The sequence below is a fragment of the Scomber scombrus genome, chromosome 10, assembly GCF_963691925.1.
Source record: "Scomber scombrus chromosome 10, fScoSco1.1, whole genome shotgun sequence".
In the NCBI taxonomy this organism is placed as follows: domain Eukaryota; kingdom Metazoa; phylum Chordata; class Actinopteri; order Scombriformes; family Scombridae; genus Scomber; species Scomber scombrus.
The window spans coordinates 20513079-20532528 of NC_084979.1; the positions used below are offsets into that span (position 1 = coordinate 20513079).

General features: G+C 39.2%; 1 protein-coding gene across 8 annotated transcripts in view; it reads left to right on the forward strand.

Moving 5' to 3' along the window:
- LOC133988393 (membrane-associated guanylate kinase, WW and PDZ domain-containing protein 1-like) overlaps positions 1-19450 on the forward strand; it is an 88344-nt gene that overhangs the window by 17226 nt on the left and 51668 nt on the right. For all 8 annotated transcript variants that reach the window (XM_062428051.1, XM_062428053.1, XM_062428054.1 and 5 more), the window contains exon 2: positions 16009-16125. In XM_062428051.1, coding sequence (XP_062284035.1) covers positions 16009-16125 — 117 coding nt within the window. The remainder of the gene's footprint in view (positions 1-16008; positions 16126-19450) is intronic.

Genomic DNA, 19450 nt, shown 5'->3' on the forward strand with positions numbered 1-19450 from the left:
AATCTGAGATGTTATCTAGTCTCATATCATGTTGATATAATATCGATATAGCTGCCCCTAAATGGTTATTTTTGAACATTATTTTATAGCTTGTAATGCTACAGTGACTTTTTTGTCACTACAGATATTTCCTAGCAACCAATTTACACATTACTGTACCAGAAGAGACATTTCTAGTACTTGGGATGAAACCTGAACTAGTAAATCATTAGTTTGAAATGAGCTTTTAATTACTAATAACTGAGTAAAGACTTAAAGGCAAACTAAGTTATAGATTCACAAATAGTTGGTGGATTGATATTTATTGAATTTCAACTGCATGAAGTGCAGTTTCTCTCTGTCTGAAACACTGTTTTTCAAGGGTTCTTACAGTACGCCTTGCTAGGAGTGTATCATTAGGTTTTAAATACTGTAGGAAGATGAAAGATGTAAGAGGTTATAATTACACAGTGAGTGGTGTAACCGTCTCTCAGTCTTTAATATGTTGGATGATGGAGATTTATATTCACTGAATTACTAAAACAGTAATTTATAGGTTTGTGAAGTATGTTTTTGTGTATATGCCACCGTGAAATGTATGTGTGTTTTTTACCTTTGGCAATTGTTTTTGATGTAACAACATTAGAGGACGGTAAGGCAGAAATGAAGATAGTATAAGTTTCATGAAAAGCACAGTAGAGGCATTGATCACACTGCAGCTGTTATCTCAGCAGTGAAAGCTCCTTCTCAGGTTACAGATATCACAAGAAATGATCCCTGAGCTTCTTAAGATGAAATTCACTCTCTGACTGAAACAGAAATGGGATAATCTGAGGAACTATGAAAGAATAGATTTTAAGTCATCAATACAGATTAGAGATTACTGCTAGTCAATACTGCAACACTTTACTATACTCTTCATTCCTGACCATAGCAACATTAGCTTGAGTTAAAAAAAACTCTTTTCTCCTCTTTCCAGGCACATCTGATAGCCTTCATCTACGGATGGTTTGCACAGTTGTCACAGAGAGTAAAGAAGTATTTCATATCGTATCATATCATTATATATATCTGTGTATATATGTATATCTTGATCTGTTTCCCATATTTTACCATATTTTACTCAGTGAACAAAAGATTTTCAGGATTGTATCTTTCTGATTTACTGTCCTATATGTTTTTTTTCGCCAGGAAAAGCTTTATAAAAGGCACAAGGTCTTTACTATATTTGGCTACAGTTGATACGCATCCTTCCTTGTCTGAAACCTTGAACTCATCACTGGAGTGAATATGCTTGAGTAAGCACTGGAAACTGTCCAGTCCTATTGTCATCGCCTCTCCAGCTCTGGTGGATTTCTTGTCATTAGTATGAAGGATGTGGGAAGGAAGGAATTACTAATCTGGTTTTACCATTTACGTGACAATAGCTCTGAATGCAGTAATGTCACCACACAGGCCAGAGAAGGAGCTACAAAAGAAGATATTCTAAATATGAAAAGGGCTCAATTTTAACAACCAGATGATAGTCATTTAGAAAATATCTTGGCATAGAAAATACGATCCACCAACTGTATTATGATGTGTCATCAGATCTCTTCATAACTGTGTGTTATACAGTGTGCTGTAACGTGATATATAGATGTCCATTTTGGATGACAACTAGCTCTCATTAAGAGTGATCTCAAAAGGACAAGGACTTGATATATTATATCACATCAAACACAATGAATCACTGCCTCGTTAATCACTCAAAGCAGCCTCAATTAAACACTGCAGAAGCAGAATTTCAACGAGCGGAAAACAGTACTTGATCTCAGTTTAGTGATCTCAACATATTAATGTTAACTGTGGTTATGTATCATTTCTGATCCAAAGCAGTGTTTATTTTATAGTATTTATTTTTAAAACTGTCCACAATTTCTTCTCACGCATCAAACATTCAACATCAAGCATTCCCAGTCTTTTTGAGCTTATGCCACTGGATCCTATTTTATAAGATTTTGTCTGAGCGCTTCATATTCTGAGCAGATGTGGAAACTGTTGAAGCTGGAGGTAGGGAGATAACGATGGGAAGCTTAGAGGCTTTGATCAAAATACTCTAGATGTTCCTGCATCGTTCTCTTACCTGTTCTTTCTGTTTGCTCTCTTTTAAGTTTAAATTTGGACTGCAACTAGTGATTTTTTTCATTTTAAATTTATCTTTAATTGTTTTATTGTTTAGTCTATAAAATGACAGAAAATGGTTTTAAAGAAGTTTTTTAAAAGTGTGACAGTTTCCCAGGTTGATGTCTTCAAATAGCTTGTTTTTTCAAATCAACAGTCAAAAATCAAAATATATTCAGTTTAGTGTCATAAAAGACTAACCAAGAAGTGCAAGAATTAGTCAATTAATTGATTAGTCACAAACTATTTTGATTTTTAAAGGAAAACATTTCATTTCTCTGATTCCATCTTCTCAAGTGTGAATATTTTCTTTAGTCCTGTATGATAGTAACCTAAATATCTTTGGATTGTGGACTGTTAGTTGGGACAAAAGAAGACATTTGAGGATGCCACCTTGGGCTTTGGGATAATGTAACCACCAAATATTCCCATTGGAGAAGCTGGAACCTTTGAACCATTAATCAGTTAGTCTAATTGTTGCAGATACATTTTCATCCAATTGATCAATTAATCATTCAATACTTCACTTTAAATTATTCTTATTGTAGTGAAAATAAACTATAAATAATAAACTATATGTAAGAACACAGACCTTTTTAAAAGCCCTTGAATCATTTGGAATCACTGCTTTTCATCGACTCAACACTGTATCAAAGCTGTTGACAGCACTCTCCATCTTGCCTCTTTAAAAGGTCTCACATCCACTTCTTTCTCCCTCTCTCTCTCTCTCTCTCTCTCTCTCTCTCTCTCTCTCTCTCTCTTTCTCTCTCTCTCTCTCTCTCTCTCTCTCTCTCTCTCTTTCTCTCTCTCTTTCTTTCTTTCTTTCTTTCTTTCTTTCTTTCTTTCTTTCTCTGTCCTTCACCTGTTGGTTATCTCTTTTCACACTTCAGTCTCAAATATTTTGCAATCATCTCTATGTTCAACGCTATCCAGCTGTGAAGGAAAATCTGTGATTTCTTACAGTTTGAAGGTCAGTTATTTGATGATTTGACAGTGAGTGGTTTGTGAAATATGCACAGTGTATGACTGGAGTCTAACATCACACATGTTCACAAATAATCTGAAGCGGTTGGACTGGTTGAGGGCGAGATGGGCTGTGTCAGTGCTTTAATGAAATCTCTAGTTTGTTTGCACAAAGCATCCGAGCATGATGAAATGATCAAAATGTCCCACATAATCTTTTGGCATTTTATCTATGTCATTGTGCCTCTGATTGGATTACAGATGCATCATTATCTTTTAGGTTAAAGTCTTTCCATTTTTGCAGGTTTTCTGTTTCCACACAGTATCACTGAAAGGGACAGACTATTCTGTTCTTTAGACCATCTGTTATATTGTCACCCATGGGGGATACTTGGTGGATTTACACAACAAAATCAATCACAGTGCATCACTAAAAGCCAAAAGCCTGGCACCCAGAGTTTAAGAGACATAGTTCATATCATAACAACATCAGTTTTGGCTGCTCACATGCTTGTTCACTGTTTGATGGACTGGTTGACTTTTACAGTGTTCTTTACATTTTTGGACAGATTAACTCTCTCTCTCTGTCTTCTTCTTTTTTTTAAGAAAAGGAAACAGAACTTTAGTACACATTGTGCTACCCAGTACATGTTGTTGAGGACAGTTAGGTTTGAAGAGGCAGGCCTGTTATGCACCTATGAAGGTTTGCAGCATCATAACAAGAAGGCTGGCTGCCGAGATCCAAGGCCTCTCTTTAATCTTATCTCAGCTGTTCATCCCCAGCTGTCAGTCTGCTGCTTGTTATCTCTGCTGATAGAGACTGAGACGTGTGCTGAGCTGTATGTGAATCATTCTTATATTTCTTCCTTCTGTTTAAAAGCTGTTTCCTTAAACTCCCCTTTAAAAACTGTAATTCTAGGCAAGGTTGCCTCACTTTCTGGTGAATAATTTCTTTTTTTCTTCTTTTTTTTTGCATATTCGTTAAATCCTCTGACAAACATGCCCAGCTGGCATTTCTGAAATAGTGCTTCCTCTCAGCACAAAATTCTGGTAGCAGCATCCATTGGGTAACTAACTGAGGATATTCACATGACAGATTAATTTAATGAATCTCCCTGTGGGGCCTCTTGTCTGTCAGCTATCTCCCAGCACACAGTACGTCTGATGGATAGCCCCTTGGTTAGAACGGCTATTTTTGTAAAAGGCGGTGTTCCATATATGTTAATTAATATAAGGTTTATATAGGTCACTGGATGTGTCCCCTTCAACTCAACCCCACTGGTTTGTTTGCCAAAATAGAGCTGGTGTGCCACATCAACTGCACAAGAATCCCCTTCAATTACAACCCTCAAGGTACAAATTAGTGGTTATTACACCCGGTGGAAAGGCTTCTGCTTTTCCACTCATTCATTCAAATGCATATAAACTACAATTCAAGCCTAATGTGGTAATTTCTTGTGTTTTATTGTGATGTGTGTTGGGTTTCATTATATTAACCGACTGTTGATGACACACTCGTCCCGGTGGTGTGTTTCAGTCTGCTGCTGCAGCCAAGGGAGGGAGGTAGGGAGGGTGGGGGACGTGTATCTCATCTCTGTCTCATTGCCCGTGGTCATCGGCTCCTGTGAAAGAGGGAACTTTAATGACAGAGGGGCTCTTTGTGTGTGACAGCCAGACAGGCAATGACATTTAACAGAGGCAGCCAGTTAGAACTGATGGCATGCTCACATACCGACTGATGCTTGATGCTTTCTATCAGCGACAGGGAGGATTCAGCCCGCTGGAAGCTTCAGTGTTTTTACACGTGTAGCCCACGGGAGGAAAAAAGATACAATGGACACATTAAAGTAGTTGCTTTGTGTGCATATTTTAGAAACATGGCACAATGAAGGGTTTTTCCTTGACTTTAAAAATGAACCCAGGGGATAAGAATAGAGATCCTGCCATCTGGAGTATGTTGAGTTCGATGTTCCAGTATTTGACAGGAATAGCTGTCAATGTTTAGTCTGTGTTAAAATATCTTTGGGCGCAGGCAGAATTCATAAGCAATATTTGTTTATCTGAGATTGTGCGCACATCATTCAAAACTGACCCTTCTTTCAACTCTCTCCCTCTTTCCCTTTAGTCTTTATTCTAGTCTTTACAATCATACCAACCTCTACCTCCTCCCAGGCTCCTTTTTTTCCTCCTCCATCCTTTGGCCCACTCAGCTAGTAGTACAGAGCAGAGGGAACGTTAGGCCTGGGTTCCTCTGGTTATATTTAGCACTGAACAGATGCAGCGCACTGGAGCGGAACATACCGCCTCTGCTCGCCTTGGAGTGTGTGTGTACGTGAGTGTGTGTCTCTGTCTGTGGCTCTACCTTCATACCAGTTCTCCCATCATGCGCTGACTCAGCAGCACAGCACTGGAGAAGTGGGTCAGAACTGGCCCGCCTGCCTCCTCACACAAAAACACACACACCATCACGTCCAGAAGTCAAAAGCAGAAGGTTTTTTGTAAAGTGACGTTTGAAATCTGTCGTGTGGTGTTCTCGTTTAAATATTCACAATGTATAACATCATGTCAAAATAATAATAATTCAAACATGAACTGACATGATTCGTTGATTTAATTTATTTGTATATTAACAGAAAACAAATCAGCAGCTAATTTGATCATTAACAAGCACTATCTGGTTTCAGCTTCTCACATGTCAGGCTTTGCTGCTTTCTCTGTTTTATATCATTGTAATTTGAATGTCTTTGAGTTTTGGATTGTTGGTCAGACAAAACAAGCAACATTCATGTTTAGTCTTTTATGTGGCTTGCAGAATGGGGATTTTCAAGTTTTACTTAAGTAAATAATCTATAACCTCTTCAGGATGATTTCAGTCTTTCAGCATTGCATTCATGAGCTGAAAATCAACACCAGAAGGCAACAGTAAACATGATCCATGTGAGCCGAACAAAGTGAATTTGGTAACTTTTGCAAATATTGCTGCTAGCAAGTAATTCTTGCTTTGCACTTCAATGCACCAACCTAATTAACTCTTCAATGTGCGTTTTCATACACCAGTAAATTAAAACAGATGAAAATCACACAGCAGCAGGGGGTAGAGATGCTTCACTGTTTCTGCCAGGTTTTGGAGCGCTTGTTGCACCTCTAACCACACCCAATAGTGATGTCACGGTGTACTGCCATGCTCTGGAGTACACCTGTACATTACTACTGGAAATATAGCAAAAACAAGATTTCCAGCTGTTGTTAAATTGCTCTATAATCAATGTAGACTAACCGTCCTACCGTACTGAAATTTATTGATACCATTTGTTGCCTGGAAACGAGACAAAAGCATTCACAACTCGACAAAGCTTACATAAGCATTGGCATATGGTCAACAGTAATGTTAAGTACATATATTTTTAGTATGTGGGATGAAAAACATTCAAAATCAGTTCCTTTGGTAGACTGACTTGAATTCAAATTTACATTTTTTGAGTCATGTTGATAAGTCTTGTTATCTTCAAGTTTTTCATTTTAAAAATGTTATTAAAGCAGTAAGAAAGCACTTTTTTAAAGTACTCCAGTCTGGTTTCTCCATGGTGCCCCGAGCCCACTGATCAAGGCTTTGGATTGGGAACACATGAAAGCTGCTCTGGGTGTGGCTGGGTATGGGTGTAATTATAGAAGCTGAAAGCAGAGGACCAGTCCAGAGCATTACAGCGGACCTCTCTGTGATTGTTGTTTTTTCCATTCCACCCTCGCCATGCTGATTGCAGGGCTCAAGGAAGGCCACAATAAGATGGTGGCTGTAAATGTGTGTTAGACAGAAAAAGCTGAAGTCACTTCTTTATATATCTGAGGCTGCTGTATGAATAAATGTGTGAAAAAGGAGAAAAGGTGTGTGTATGTGTTTAACTGACATGAGAACAAAACAAGCAAGCCTCTTGTTTAATATAATTATTATCATGTCTGCTGCATTAGCTGTTAAAAACTCTCTCAGCCAGGATAATGGCTGTGTAATAGCTGGAGATTGCAGCTACATTATCACACCAAGTGAGCTGAGTGAAGCCCATCACTGAGAGCAGGAGCATTTGATTAGTTTTGTCTATTGCATCCCTTGTTGTTCACCTCTCTCAGACAACTCCTCCTCTCTCTTGCTGTAGAGTTAAATGCCATCATCTGTAACTGGGGAGTCCAGTGATGACTGACGGGATGTCCTGAGACCCACAGGAAGCTGCTGAAACAATGGAATTTACTGTTTAACAAACCAGCATTTCCAGTTCCTACTCTGTGGCCATTATTTGGAATCGGCCAGAGGAAATACAATATTATTTGTCCTCTGGAGGAAATGCCGTCTCTTTGTGCTCAGTTGGAGATCTGTACTATCAGCCTGAGATGGCATCTGAAGTGTGTTAGACTATGACAAAGAGACCAGTTTGAAGATTTACAAGATGGCTTCATAAAAATAAAGCTGTAACTTTGTAAGTCTGTAACTGTGTTAAATTTTTGTAGTGCCCATTGTGTCACAGACACCAGATAGAAGGACGCAGACAGAGTGGAGCCATCTTAATCAAAATGTGATAACAGACAGGCTTGTGAAATCCCCAACTAACCTCTGCTTTTGAGATCTTTTTAGTTCAGAACAAACGTTATATTGAGCACATCTGGATGTGCCGTCACTTACTTAAATGATAGTGTTAAAGGGAAATTAGGCTTATTTGTTGTCTTGCCAAGAGGTGGATAAGAGGATTGATTGATTGACTCCCATATCCGTCCCTTTAATATGAATCTGGAGCCAGTTAGCTGAGCATAGAGTTAGCATGGCTCTGTCCAAAGGTAACAAAATCTAACTTCTAAAGCTAAATTATAACACATTTTATCTTGTTTGTTCAATCCATATAATAAGTGTTAAATAGACAATTTGTGGTTTTACAGGGGGTTATGTGCCACAAATTTTTGCTTTAAACCACATTATCTGTTTTTCTCAGGTTTTTGCACAACTTAAACAAAATAAAGTATTTTGGACAAAGCTAAGCTAGCTGCTCCCTTGTGATAGACATGAGAGTGGTATTGATCTTCTCATCTCCTCAGGAAAGAAAATAAATGTCAAACTATTCCTTTAAAGCATGTTATGCCAGTTGCATAAACTCTGAAGAGCAATCGGTGTTTTCTATCCAAACACGTAGATGGGGTCGCCTTAGCCCAACACCCACAGGTGGGGATCGAGCCTGGGAGGACGTCTTGTCTTGCACTATAATCCTCTCTGTCATCACTACAGGTGGTGTTTCATTAGACAGATCTCTCTCTCTCTCTCTGTCTCTGTCTCTGTCTCTGTGTGTGTGTGTGTGTGTGTGTGTGTGTGTGTGTGTGTGTGTGTGTGTGTGTGTGTGTGTGTGTGTGCGTGTGTGTGTGCGTGTGCGTGTGCGTGTGTGTGTGTGTGTGTGTGTGTGTCTTTTTCAATTAGAGCAGGATTGTCTGTTCTCCCCTACCAAAAGTAAGGGCAACCTGCCTGTCATTTAACACCTAATCTTTGCCAGCGGCACCTTACAGGGCAGAGAAAAACACACAAAGACAAGCCTGACACACACACACACACACACACACACACACACACGACACCATCGCTCTTCTAAACATGTGTCAGCCCTTGATGTCCTGACTCGACGCTCGCATACAGACTCTTGGCGAGCATTTTTATGGTTATTCAATGGGGGGTTTTTTTCCCTCTCTCACACTAGCTTACTCTAGCTGTGTCTTTGGTGATGTTTGTGTTAGATTTGGATCTGTTTTAGTGTAAATAGCAGTAAAACAAAAGTTTGAAGTGTTACAATGCCCATCTTATCTTATAATATGTATTTTGATTACAGTAATTAGTCATTCACCAATTGCAGAGAATTAAGTATATAGCATTCTCCCAGAGAGCAGCTATAATTTAGAGATTTTGCATGTGTGGTCTCTTTCTTGAGAAAAAAGTTGTGTTGATATTTTTCCTTCATCTATCAGAAATATTTGTTATAGTTTAGCCCCAAATTGTTTGTGTGTGCTACAAGTCATTGCCACACACACTATCTGTAGGTGGTTTAAGGCTGTTTTAAAACAATATTAAGATGCCCAACTGAGCATTCAAACAGGTTTTGCTTGCTGTCATTATTCCTCCTATTCATACTGGACATTAAAAGATCCCTCACTAATGAATTACAAGTGATTGAGGGCAAAATCGGTAGTGTTTGTGTAGTGTTTTAGTTTATCTGAAGCTAATATGAAGCTCCTGCTCTCAAAATTAGACTAATCAAGTTTATATCTTTCAAAGTTACTGTTTTTGTACCACATTCCAGCTCAACAGGGAAACACTGTCCAGGGCAACACAAAGAAGCAATTCTGTACTAAAAAAGACGGTAACTTGGAAAATACCCCTTTGATTTGACTAACTCTGACTATGACTTTAAGTACAATTTTGCACTAAAAGATAACTGTGGACTTTGTCTCCCATCACTTACGTTGGAAGTGCATTAGGAAATGATCTTTTATATAAACATGAGGAATGACTGCAGCAAGAAAAATATTTCAATTATCATTTGGGCACCGTACTATTGTTTTAAAACAGATTTGAAAAACTGTGACCCCATCCTTTAATTGTTTCTGCTGTGTAATATGAGAACAGCTGTTGTTTCAGGTTATTCTGAATCTTTTATAACTCCGGCTGCAACCTCAAACGCTTAAGAATCACATCTTTGAAGTCCCATTTGCAGGTCTGTTTTAATGTTATTTTTAAGATCCACCACTGGGGGGCAGCAGCCAATAATAACCACACATGGCTCTTCTCATCGCCAGTTGGCTCTTGGTTGCTGTGGTAACGGCTCTGTGAGAAGCAGACTTTCAGTGGCGAGGCTGGGAGACACAGAGGGCAGTGTTGAGCTGGAGGACAGGAGATGAATCCCAATCAGCAACTGAATAGAGCTTCACACACACACACACACACACACACACACACACACACACACACACACACGCACACAGCAAACACACTGATACGGCAGTTTCCTAAAATAAATCTTGATTGTCTATAAGATGTTGATTTTAATTTGTCTACTTGTACATGAAAATAATCAAAAACACCCAAACTACAAGTGCAGTTTGGGCATTTAGTACTCTTTTACCACCTGGCATGTTTATTTCCATGCATGATTGACAGGTTGTAGCAGTGGCTTACAGTGATGACAGCTGTTATGTGGTATAGGCTGCAGCTGCTTGGCACAGTCTTCTGTTGATGTTTTAGGCAGCTACTACCATATGTTTGTGTTCACTTGCTATCTGGCCGACACATTTTATAATGTAGTTTTTGCTAAATCCTCTTCAAATGTCACTTCTTATATACTATGTGCATGAGATATTATAATCATCCAAACAACCCAGCAAATTAAAGCCATATCTTCAAAATACATGGATGCATTTTCTGTTTTTTTCATGTGCACAGCAACATACGTGAGAGTGTCAATCACTATCTCCTTAGATGTTTGAGAATGCACACTCCTCCCTCCCTTCAGTCCCAAAATGAGACAGGGATGCATAACTAGATTTAAGGTTATGTAATGCTGACTGGAGGCATGGAGGATGGGTATAATCCACTCTTATTTGGGTTAAACCCATCTCTCTCACACACACACTCTCCGTCTATCTGTAAGAGGACAGGGGCCTTGCATCTTCACAGCTCTCTTCTGTCCAATCCCAGGGCTGAAAAACACAGATCTCTGTCACACGCAGTCTTTTACTTGCCAGCTCCACGAACATCTCAGCTCCCAGGAAACTTCTCTCGATGCGCTAATGTCTCTGGTGTCTCAGATTCTCCCTGATGGGGTGATTTCATTGTTATCAAGAATATCGTCTCCAAGCTCTCAAATGATCCATCTTGCCATCTTGAAAACATGATTGTTAGTTATTTTCACTGATAGAACAACATGGCATCTTTTACAGCTGAAGCTAAGTATTATTTGCATCATCAATAAGTCAGCTGATTATTTTCTCAATTAAGCAATTACTGTTGCGGTTTATATGGTTTTATGTTTAAAATCATGAAAATGGCCATTACAGTTCCCAAAGATTAAGGTGAAAAAGGCTGGAACAGATGCTTTTTGACCTTATTGCTTAGAAAAAAACTACTACATTTAATCAATTGTGGCATAATCTACAGATCATTTAAACTCTCATTTGTTTTAATGCTAAGATAGTTTTTACCAGGACATGTTTCCACTAATTCTTTCCATTATAAAAAACAGGGAGTAAGAGTAGCTGCAGTTTTGATTTAAATGCCCTTGTAGAATATTAAACTAACAATACATATTAGCATTGATACTGATATTGATTATACAGATGGACTGATGTCTCTGACCTCTCTACTTCATGTGGTTACTCTAAATGTAACATACAGACTCAAATCAAAATGTTTAATCCTATAACATCAACCCATTTTTGTAGAATTAGAAAAAAAACATCAGTTCAGGCTGTATTTAGCAGAGACAGACAGCTGTGGATTAAAGGACACAGTGTATGAGAATTTACAGCACTTTCACAGCAACAACACACTGTATCTGATTGTATACAATACAAGGATCCTAATTCAATAGACACGATAAACTGAACAATCCACCATGTGTATTGTTCAAAATCAGTGAAAGAGTCCAGCTCTGCGGTTGTTGAGCTGAGATAAAATCTCCTGCGGTTTTCTCACCACATCTGGTTGTTTTAAAGCTTTATTTTTTCTGTGTTATAAATGCTGAGAAACCAGCTCTAAATGGGTCATGGAAAAAACAACTGTTGTTTCTTTCCAAAGACTCCAATGCCATTTATAAAGATGAATTGAAAGCGGAATTGAAAATGAAATTGTAGTCAATCGTGACATTACTGTAATGTGTCAAATAGATATCTGCATGTTTTCTTTTCTTTTTTCAATTTGACATCCAGTGTATCTACAGAACCATAACATCTGCTCATGCGTTTAGCTTTGTGATTAAAAATCCAGGCAGAAACTAAGTAAATGGCACATGAACTATATACATACATGCCCGCCACAGTGGTGTGATTGTAATCTGTGATCCACATGGCTTTAATCCTCATAAATATTGAATACTTGATGACTTTCTCTCTGATGGAGCATGACACCTGGGCAGCCCGCCTCCTGCTAGCTGTACGTACCCACAGGAGGGGGGTTGCTCCTGACAGCGGTCCTTATCTCAGGGAAAGCATCTGAGCCAGCAGAACTGACACGGCAGTGAGCGCAAACACTTGAGTATGTGTGTGTTTGCAGCTTGATTTACACATATTTAATTTCTGATGAGATACTGTTTATTAAAAACCAAAGCTGCACAGACACAGAAACTGGGTGGCAGAGGATGCACCGATACTTGACGATCATACCGAAAGATGTGTGTGTGTGTGTGTGTGTGTGTGTGTGTGTGTGTGTGTGTGTGTGTGTGTGTGTGTGTGTGTGTGTGCGCGTGTGTGTGTGTGTGTACGTGCTGTTGTATCTGTTTTTCCTTTTACAATCCGACTGCTGCTTGCATGATGGTCGTCAGCACTGGCTGGTTGCTAGGTAACAATTACCTGACTGTGCTTTGCTTGCACTGAATTACACAGTGGTGTGTGTGTGTGTGTGTGTGTGTGTGTGTGTGTGTGTGTGTGTGTGTGTGTGTGTGTGTGTGTGTGTGTGTGTGTGTGTGTGTGTGTGTGTGTGTGTGTGTGTGTAAAGCAACGGAAAAATACAGCCAAGTAGACTACCAACCAGTGTCTCCACTTCTGGGTAGAAAATGCACCACATTAGAATCAGATTCATGGCTGCAATAATATTTTCTGTCTGTTTGTGAATCTGATTTGTACTCTGAATTTCATTTTATCAGCAGTGTGTCTTTAATTTCTGTGTGACATTTGTATCAGTGTGTCTCTATTCATATCTCAGTCTCTCAGGTTTCATGTTGACAAATATGTCAAGTGGTTGAGACTTCCCATTTTTTTCATGGTGTGTGTTGTGCTTTATATGGCCTCAGGACATCATCTGTGTTCTCACTTTTACATACTTCAGTATTTATAGTCATGTCCATGGGGGGGGTGGGGGGTGGATGTGAAGCCGGCTCTGCTGTGACAGATGATGATGTCACTGCAGGGCCACACCTCAGGGCAGATGACTCTGCTTTAAGACCATTTTTACTTTCTCAGCTGCTGCACCGAAGCCTCTGAAATGTCTGTCCTTTTCCCCGACTACAGTCTCTCAGCAGCAGCACTTCCTCTCATGCTGTGAGCACTTCCTGCTTTCTTCCTGCCTCTTTTATGAGGACTTTCACCCCCCAAAACCCCAACCACGGACCCAGTTCTAACCTTAAACCAGTTTTTGAACAAACTCCCAGAATACCTGAGGTCCGCTCCAACTCCCAGTTCTTTTAAATCAAGATGTAAAACTTACTTTTTTTTTTATTGTACTTGATAAGGTTGCATCACGCTTTTTAAGGCTTGTAACTAAATTGTTTTAAAGGCTGCAACTAACAATTATTTATCGATTAATCTACTGATTATTTTCTCAATTAATCTATTGTTCATGTTACAATGAATTGCAAAAAATGTCCATCCCAAGTTCCCAGAGCCCATGATTACTCTTCAAAATGTTTGTCTTGTCCTACCATTGTCCAAAGCCCAAAGATATTAGATTTATTATCATACAGGCCTATGAATACCTTCAAACAGTCAAATATGGGAAGCTGGAACCAGTGAATGTTGGCCATATTTGCTTAAAAATTGCTTGAACTGATTACATGATTAACAAAATTGTTGTTGATTAATTTTCAGTCGATTAACTAATCTTATTTAAGGAGAAATATGTAACACTGACTGTAGTGTCTCCCTGTGTCCCCTCCTCCCCAGAAAGGGGGAGCTCACACAGGTTTTTAGGTCGGTTTGAATCTATCTCAGTTGGTTTGTTTGCTTGCTTCCATGACAGCAGCACGCTGTGTTTGCGTGCCAATGTTTCATATCTGGCAGCCTGAGGTGTTGAAATGGGCGTCAACCTGATCTTGCAGAAATACGTGAAATGATCACGACCTCTTAACACAACGTTATATGGTGGTGGCACATTAAGTGTTGAAATTATGTGACAGCACCACGATCAGGTTGACTGGGCAATGGGCGGAATCACACAGGCCAAAACAAAAACAGACGTTTCGCACCAGAATGGTCATTTCAAAGGAGAGCATACTGTCTGTAGTATCATATTTGGAGAAGCCAGTATTTACTTATCAGACATGGTCACTATGAGTTAGTACAGTAGCTATATTACACTTTGGTCCTTTTATGGAGTAATTGTTGCAGCTCTAAATTATATCCCTTAGTTTCATTTTAATTTGTAATAGAGAGTAATGTTGGACGTTGCACTTTCTTACATCCCGTTGTTACATCCTGGATTTCACCTTATCTCATTATTGAAAAGGAGATTACTCACTACTGTGTAGTCAGTGTGTTTCCATTCATTCATTCAGTGAGATAGAGACCAGTAATCTAGGTTTGCAGTATCCGAAAGCACTGAGACCAGAGCAACTGGACTTGTTGTACATTTTTAAAGACATTTCACCTCTCATCCAAATTTCCTCTATAACCTCTGTATCTCAGAATCTACAGAAGTTAAATACCCGGGACTCCCCACCAGTTCAGTCAGAAGTGAAGAAGCTTTTTAGATCTTCAAGTCCAGTTGTTCTTGACTATGAGATGTGTGTTTGGATTTTAAAAAATAGTCCTCTACAACGTCCTTTATATCACTCTATCTACAATATACCAAGCCCACTTTATATTTGACTAATTTGATCTAATGCCCCTCGTAAACATATCCCACCCAGATATTCAGTTTCACTCAGAAATATGTAACATTACAGAAGCTAAAGACTCCCTTTTTACTGTGACTTTAAACCGTGTTACTCTCTCCAAAGTAAACTCTACCTATCCAGTCATCACACTGACCATGCCATCCTGAAGCCCTGAGCCAGGAGAAAAATTTTTCCTCTGTGATCACAGGCTGGCAGGAGGCCGTGGCACCTCCCCTGAGAACTGCTTGCCAGCTCTCCCAGACATGGATGATATATTTGGTGATCATTAAATGGTCCTAAATGAGACCCTGGCGTGAGAGCGAGCTCTGACCATCTGGCCCCATCGTGAGCGCCGGGGCTCGTGTTCAAACTCAGCCAGCAGGATCAGCACCTCTGATTGGATAATCGCTGAGTAAGCCTGGGAATTCCAGCCAATCAGAGACTCTATTGATTAATTACCCAAACATGCCTCAATCTCTACGTATTTCTCTAGATTAATCATTCCAAAACATACTGTGTAACTACATATTATGTGGTAATTGCTTTATAATTTAATTACACAAATAAACAAAGGTGGATTATCACAGTTTTTATTGCTTCTGTTGTTTTTTTTGCCTCATGTGGATTATTTTCATATACAAACACAATCTATAACAAATGAATTTACTTATTTGAGGACCTTTTTTCAAGTTGGCTATAGGAGGTAAACAAAACATTTCATGTGCTCTTTTAGTATCCAGGAGCATCGTTAACATACCTTACTTTTGGTTTCATGACCTTACTTTTGGTCAAATGCTAAAACCCCTTATGTCACTGCCCCTAAACCCACTTTTTCTGGTTGGCACCTCAATTTATTTTACTGTGCCACAATTATCATATTATTACTGCTGTTGTTTGTATGTTTATGTCTGTCTGTCTGTTTATGTGTGTGTATACACATGTATGTGGTTGTTTTAAATGTGCTGTATAAATAAACTTGACATTGACAAATGTCAACCTGTAAACAGTGAGGAAGACAAGCCATTTTTTTTATTTTTGAGGTTTGTTTACTTGAGCTGTGTCTTCTGTCTGCTGTTTCCAGGTCACAAGCTCAACAAAGACCTGAAGTACTACCTGAGCTTGAGATTTCAAAAGTCTTCCCCCGACCACGAGCTGCAGAAGACAATCCGAGCCAATCTGTATCGCCATGCTGTGCCTTGTGAGTAAAAAATATTAGTAATGATGATAATAGTGACAGCGGATGCTTAAGAATTGTGTGTTTAACCAGTGCTTAGCATCATTTCTTTATCTTTGCCCCAATGACCCATTTTCTTTTGGCTTCTTTCTCATTTATTTCATCTTCTATTAATCTCATTCTTGCTTTTCTTTCACCCATAAATTAATGTGTTACACTTAATATCCCTTTCGTCATTGAAAATTAACACCAGCTCTGTCTCTAACCAATGAAAAGAAAAACAGCTCTTACACAATGTATTACTGTCCATTAAAGCCACTTGTGTCTTGACCGCGCCAGAGGACCATTTTTACAGCTGTCTCACATAGCTGTGAAATACACAAACTGTGTGGCTCGAGCCAAACACCCAGCACCATGCCAGACTCCACAGCTGGGCTTGGTTACATCACAAACAGTTGGATGTGTGGCTGGGTGTTGCAGTCCAGCTCTGCTGAGTTCATTTTGCTACTGTACTCATGTCATGATTATGTTTTTTTTGGTTTGTTTTTTTTAAATTTCTTTGCTTGAGTTGTGATGACCACAAGGCTTAAAGTATTCCAACAAACACCAGAGAGGATTTACTGCTGATATGATTGTGTGCTTTGATTATTACACATTTGCATGACATGATTTAATCATCATTCTTGTCAAACAGCAGTTCCCTCTCTTTCTGTGGCTGTGTGTGTTTGTTTGCATGTGTTTGCATCACTAGATTAGGTTTTTTTACTCTCTCTTGCTCTTTCCTTTTTAACTTTCCCTGCCTCTCAATCTCTGACTGTCTGTCCCTCTGTTGCGCTCAGCCATGTGACCGCTAAATCCGCCTCTCTGAGCCTCCCCCGGTGCCCTGCCTGGGATTATGATGTTCTGATATATTGAAAATAGATTTCTGCCTGATTATGTGATGAACATGTCAGGCTCTCGCAAAGATCACAGGACGATGGAAACGCCTCTGCATACAGAGGACAGCCAGTGTTGACGCAGACAAAAGGCTAAAGAAATACTCTAAGATTAATACTGGATTTATGTTCAGCACTGAAAGGGATGCTGATTTACTTGTCAGCTTTGAAAGAGGACCACAATGAAAACAAGTTATCTTTTAGCTTTAATGGTTTATCCTCGACATTTTAAATGTATCTGTATTTGTTGCAGTGTGACATCTTATATATATTTGTTTTGATATGTCAAACGAATCAAATCAAATCAAATCACTGCCAGTTACTTCAAGTTGTCTTTAACAACAACAGGATAATCCTTGAGCCGTTGCACATCTGTTACTGACACTAATTTGAGAGGATAACCATCACACCAGTGCCTGTATTTATTATTGTGGGCTGGTGTGAGCAAGTAAGGAGGAAACGTAAAAAAGCTTCAGTGTGCTTCAAATGAAGGTCATTGGCAGATGTCAACCTCTCTGTTCTCTAAACTCAAACATGAGCAAAACCCTTTAGGTCAGTGAGGTTATAGAATGGATGAACAATGTGTAATCCATAATTTAGTCAGAGTGTAATAAAGTTTGAAACTGTGAGGAGCTATTTCTGGCACCTCTGGTTCTGCAAGTAAAACAAAAGTCCCATTCAGGTCTCCCATACAGAATTTTCTGTAACTCAAAGTTGAACTAGTTTCATGGTTTGGATCAGAAACTCATGTTGAAGTTTGAATAATCAATACATAAGATTAATTACTACATTAGAAAATATCTTGGTCTTTCTGCTTTGAGAACACACACACACACAGGGAGGTACAAGCCAGTGTGAGCTGTGTGCAAGTCAGAATCAAAACATGTTGCACAACTGTTCTCCAGTACACCATGTTTTATTCACCAAATGTTTCACCTTGATGAAAACGAGACAGATGAAAGTGTGGCATGTTTGGGGTAGAAGTTAACTACAACCCCTGAGGTGCATTTCAGCAAGATACATCCATTCACTGAGCTTAAAAATCTGTTGCACTAACAGCAGGTAGGAACTAAAATTTAAACTGCTGAAAAAACTGATGATAGAATCGACAACTTAAATACAATCACTTTCAAAATTTTAGCTAACAATTTTGGATGGATTTGAAAACTAAGCGTTTTGTTCTCAACTGTACTGCCTCTGTTCTGATTGGTGCTTCTGACTGACTTCTTCTCCATGGTAATGGCGGCCAAGGCTCATGGGTATTGTAGTATTCACAGCCATGCCAGGCTTGATTTCTCAAAAACAGATTTGAAATAATTAAAACTGCTGGTGGCCATAACAAACATATAATCAATAAATTATCCAGGAGATTCCTGTGTTTCCTGTGCAGGACTTCTACTTGTAGTGTATTATTTTTATAATGTTGTATCGTTACTTTCACTTAAGTAAATGATCAGAATACTTCCACTACTGATGCTTTCGAGCTAACAAATGCAAATAAAGGTAAACACTGAGTTTTATTTCTCCTCAACACTATTCATGACAAGTGGTTGTAACGTCAACAGCATGAACAATAAACAGTGTAATGTAGAGACCACCTTATACTGCATCTTCACACCTGAGCAGGTCACTGCTGAAATTGGGCATTATTGTCGGTTCTGGAAAATATATAATAGTAATGTTTCACTGTTTTTGAGGCACGAAGACATTAAACCACCAGAACACACTCATGCTGGAAAAATTGGCCCTGATTATTCATTAATTGTAAATGTTCCACTTTTTTTCTGTTTGTATCTCAAAACAAAAGCCTCCAGTGTCTCTACAGACTGGACTCTGCCCAGTCTGTAGTTGTTATGATCAATTATTAAGAGGCCAGTGTAACATTTTAACTTCAAAGTAATGATGCAAAATCTGTATTTTGACAGTACACTGTATATGTACTGTTAATGACAGAAAACTCAAAAGTGGGCCAAAACACTAACCTGGTCAGTCTGAAATCTTTCTACTTTGTATCCCTCCTCTCTTTCTTACTGTGTCTTTCTTTCTTTCTTCCTGGCCCTCCCTCTCCCCCTTTCTTGATGACCTACTATCACTACTGTTTATTCTCTCTCTCTCTCTCTCTCTCTCTCTCTCTCTCTCTCTCTCTCTCTCTCTCTCTCTCTCTCTCTCTCTCTCTCTCTCTCTCTCTCTCTCTCTCTCTCTCTCTCTCTCTCACACATATGCAAATATTTTCTTGGCATGACAAGGCAGAATGACAAAAGCAGTCAAATAAAAGCCACACTTCTCAGCCCTCTGTTTCCTTTGTCTGTATGTCTATCGTGCCTCCTCCCCCTCTCCTGAGCACATGTGTTACTCCCCTGCCTCCCCTTGCTTGACTCGAACAGGTGCCTTTCCCTCCACCACTGACCGAGGTG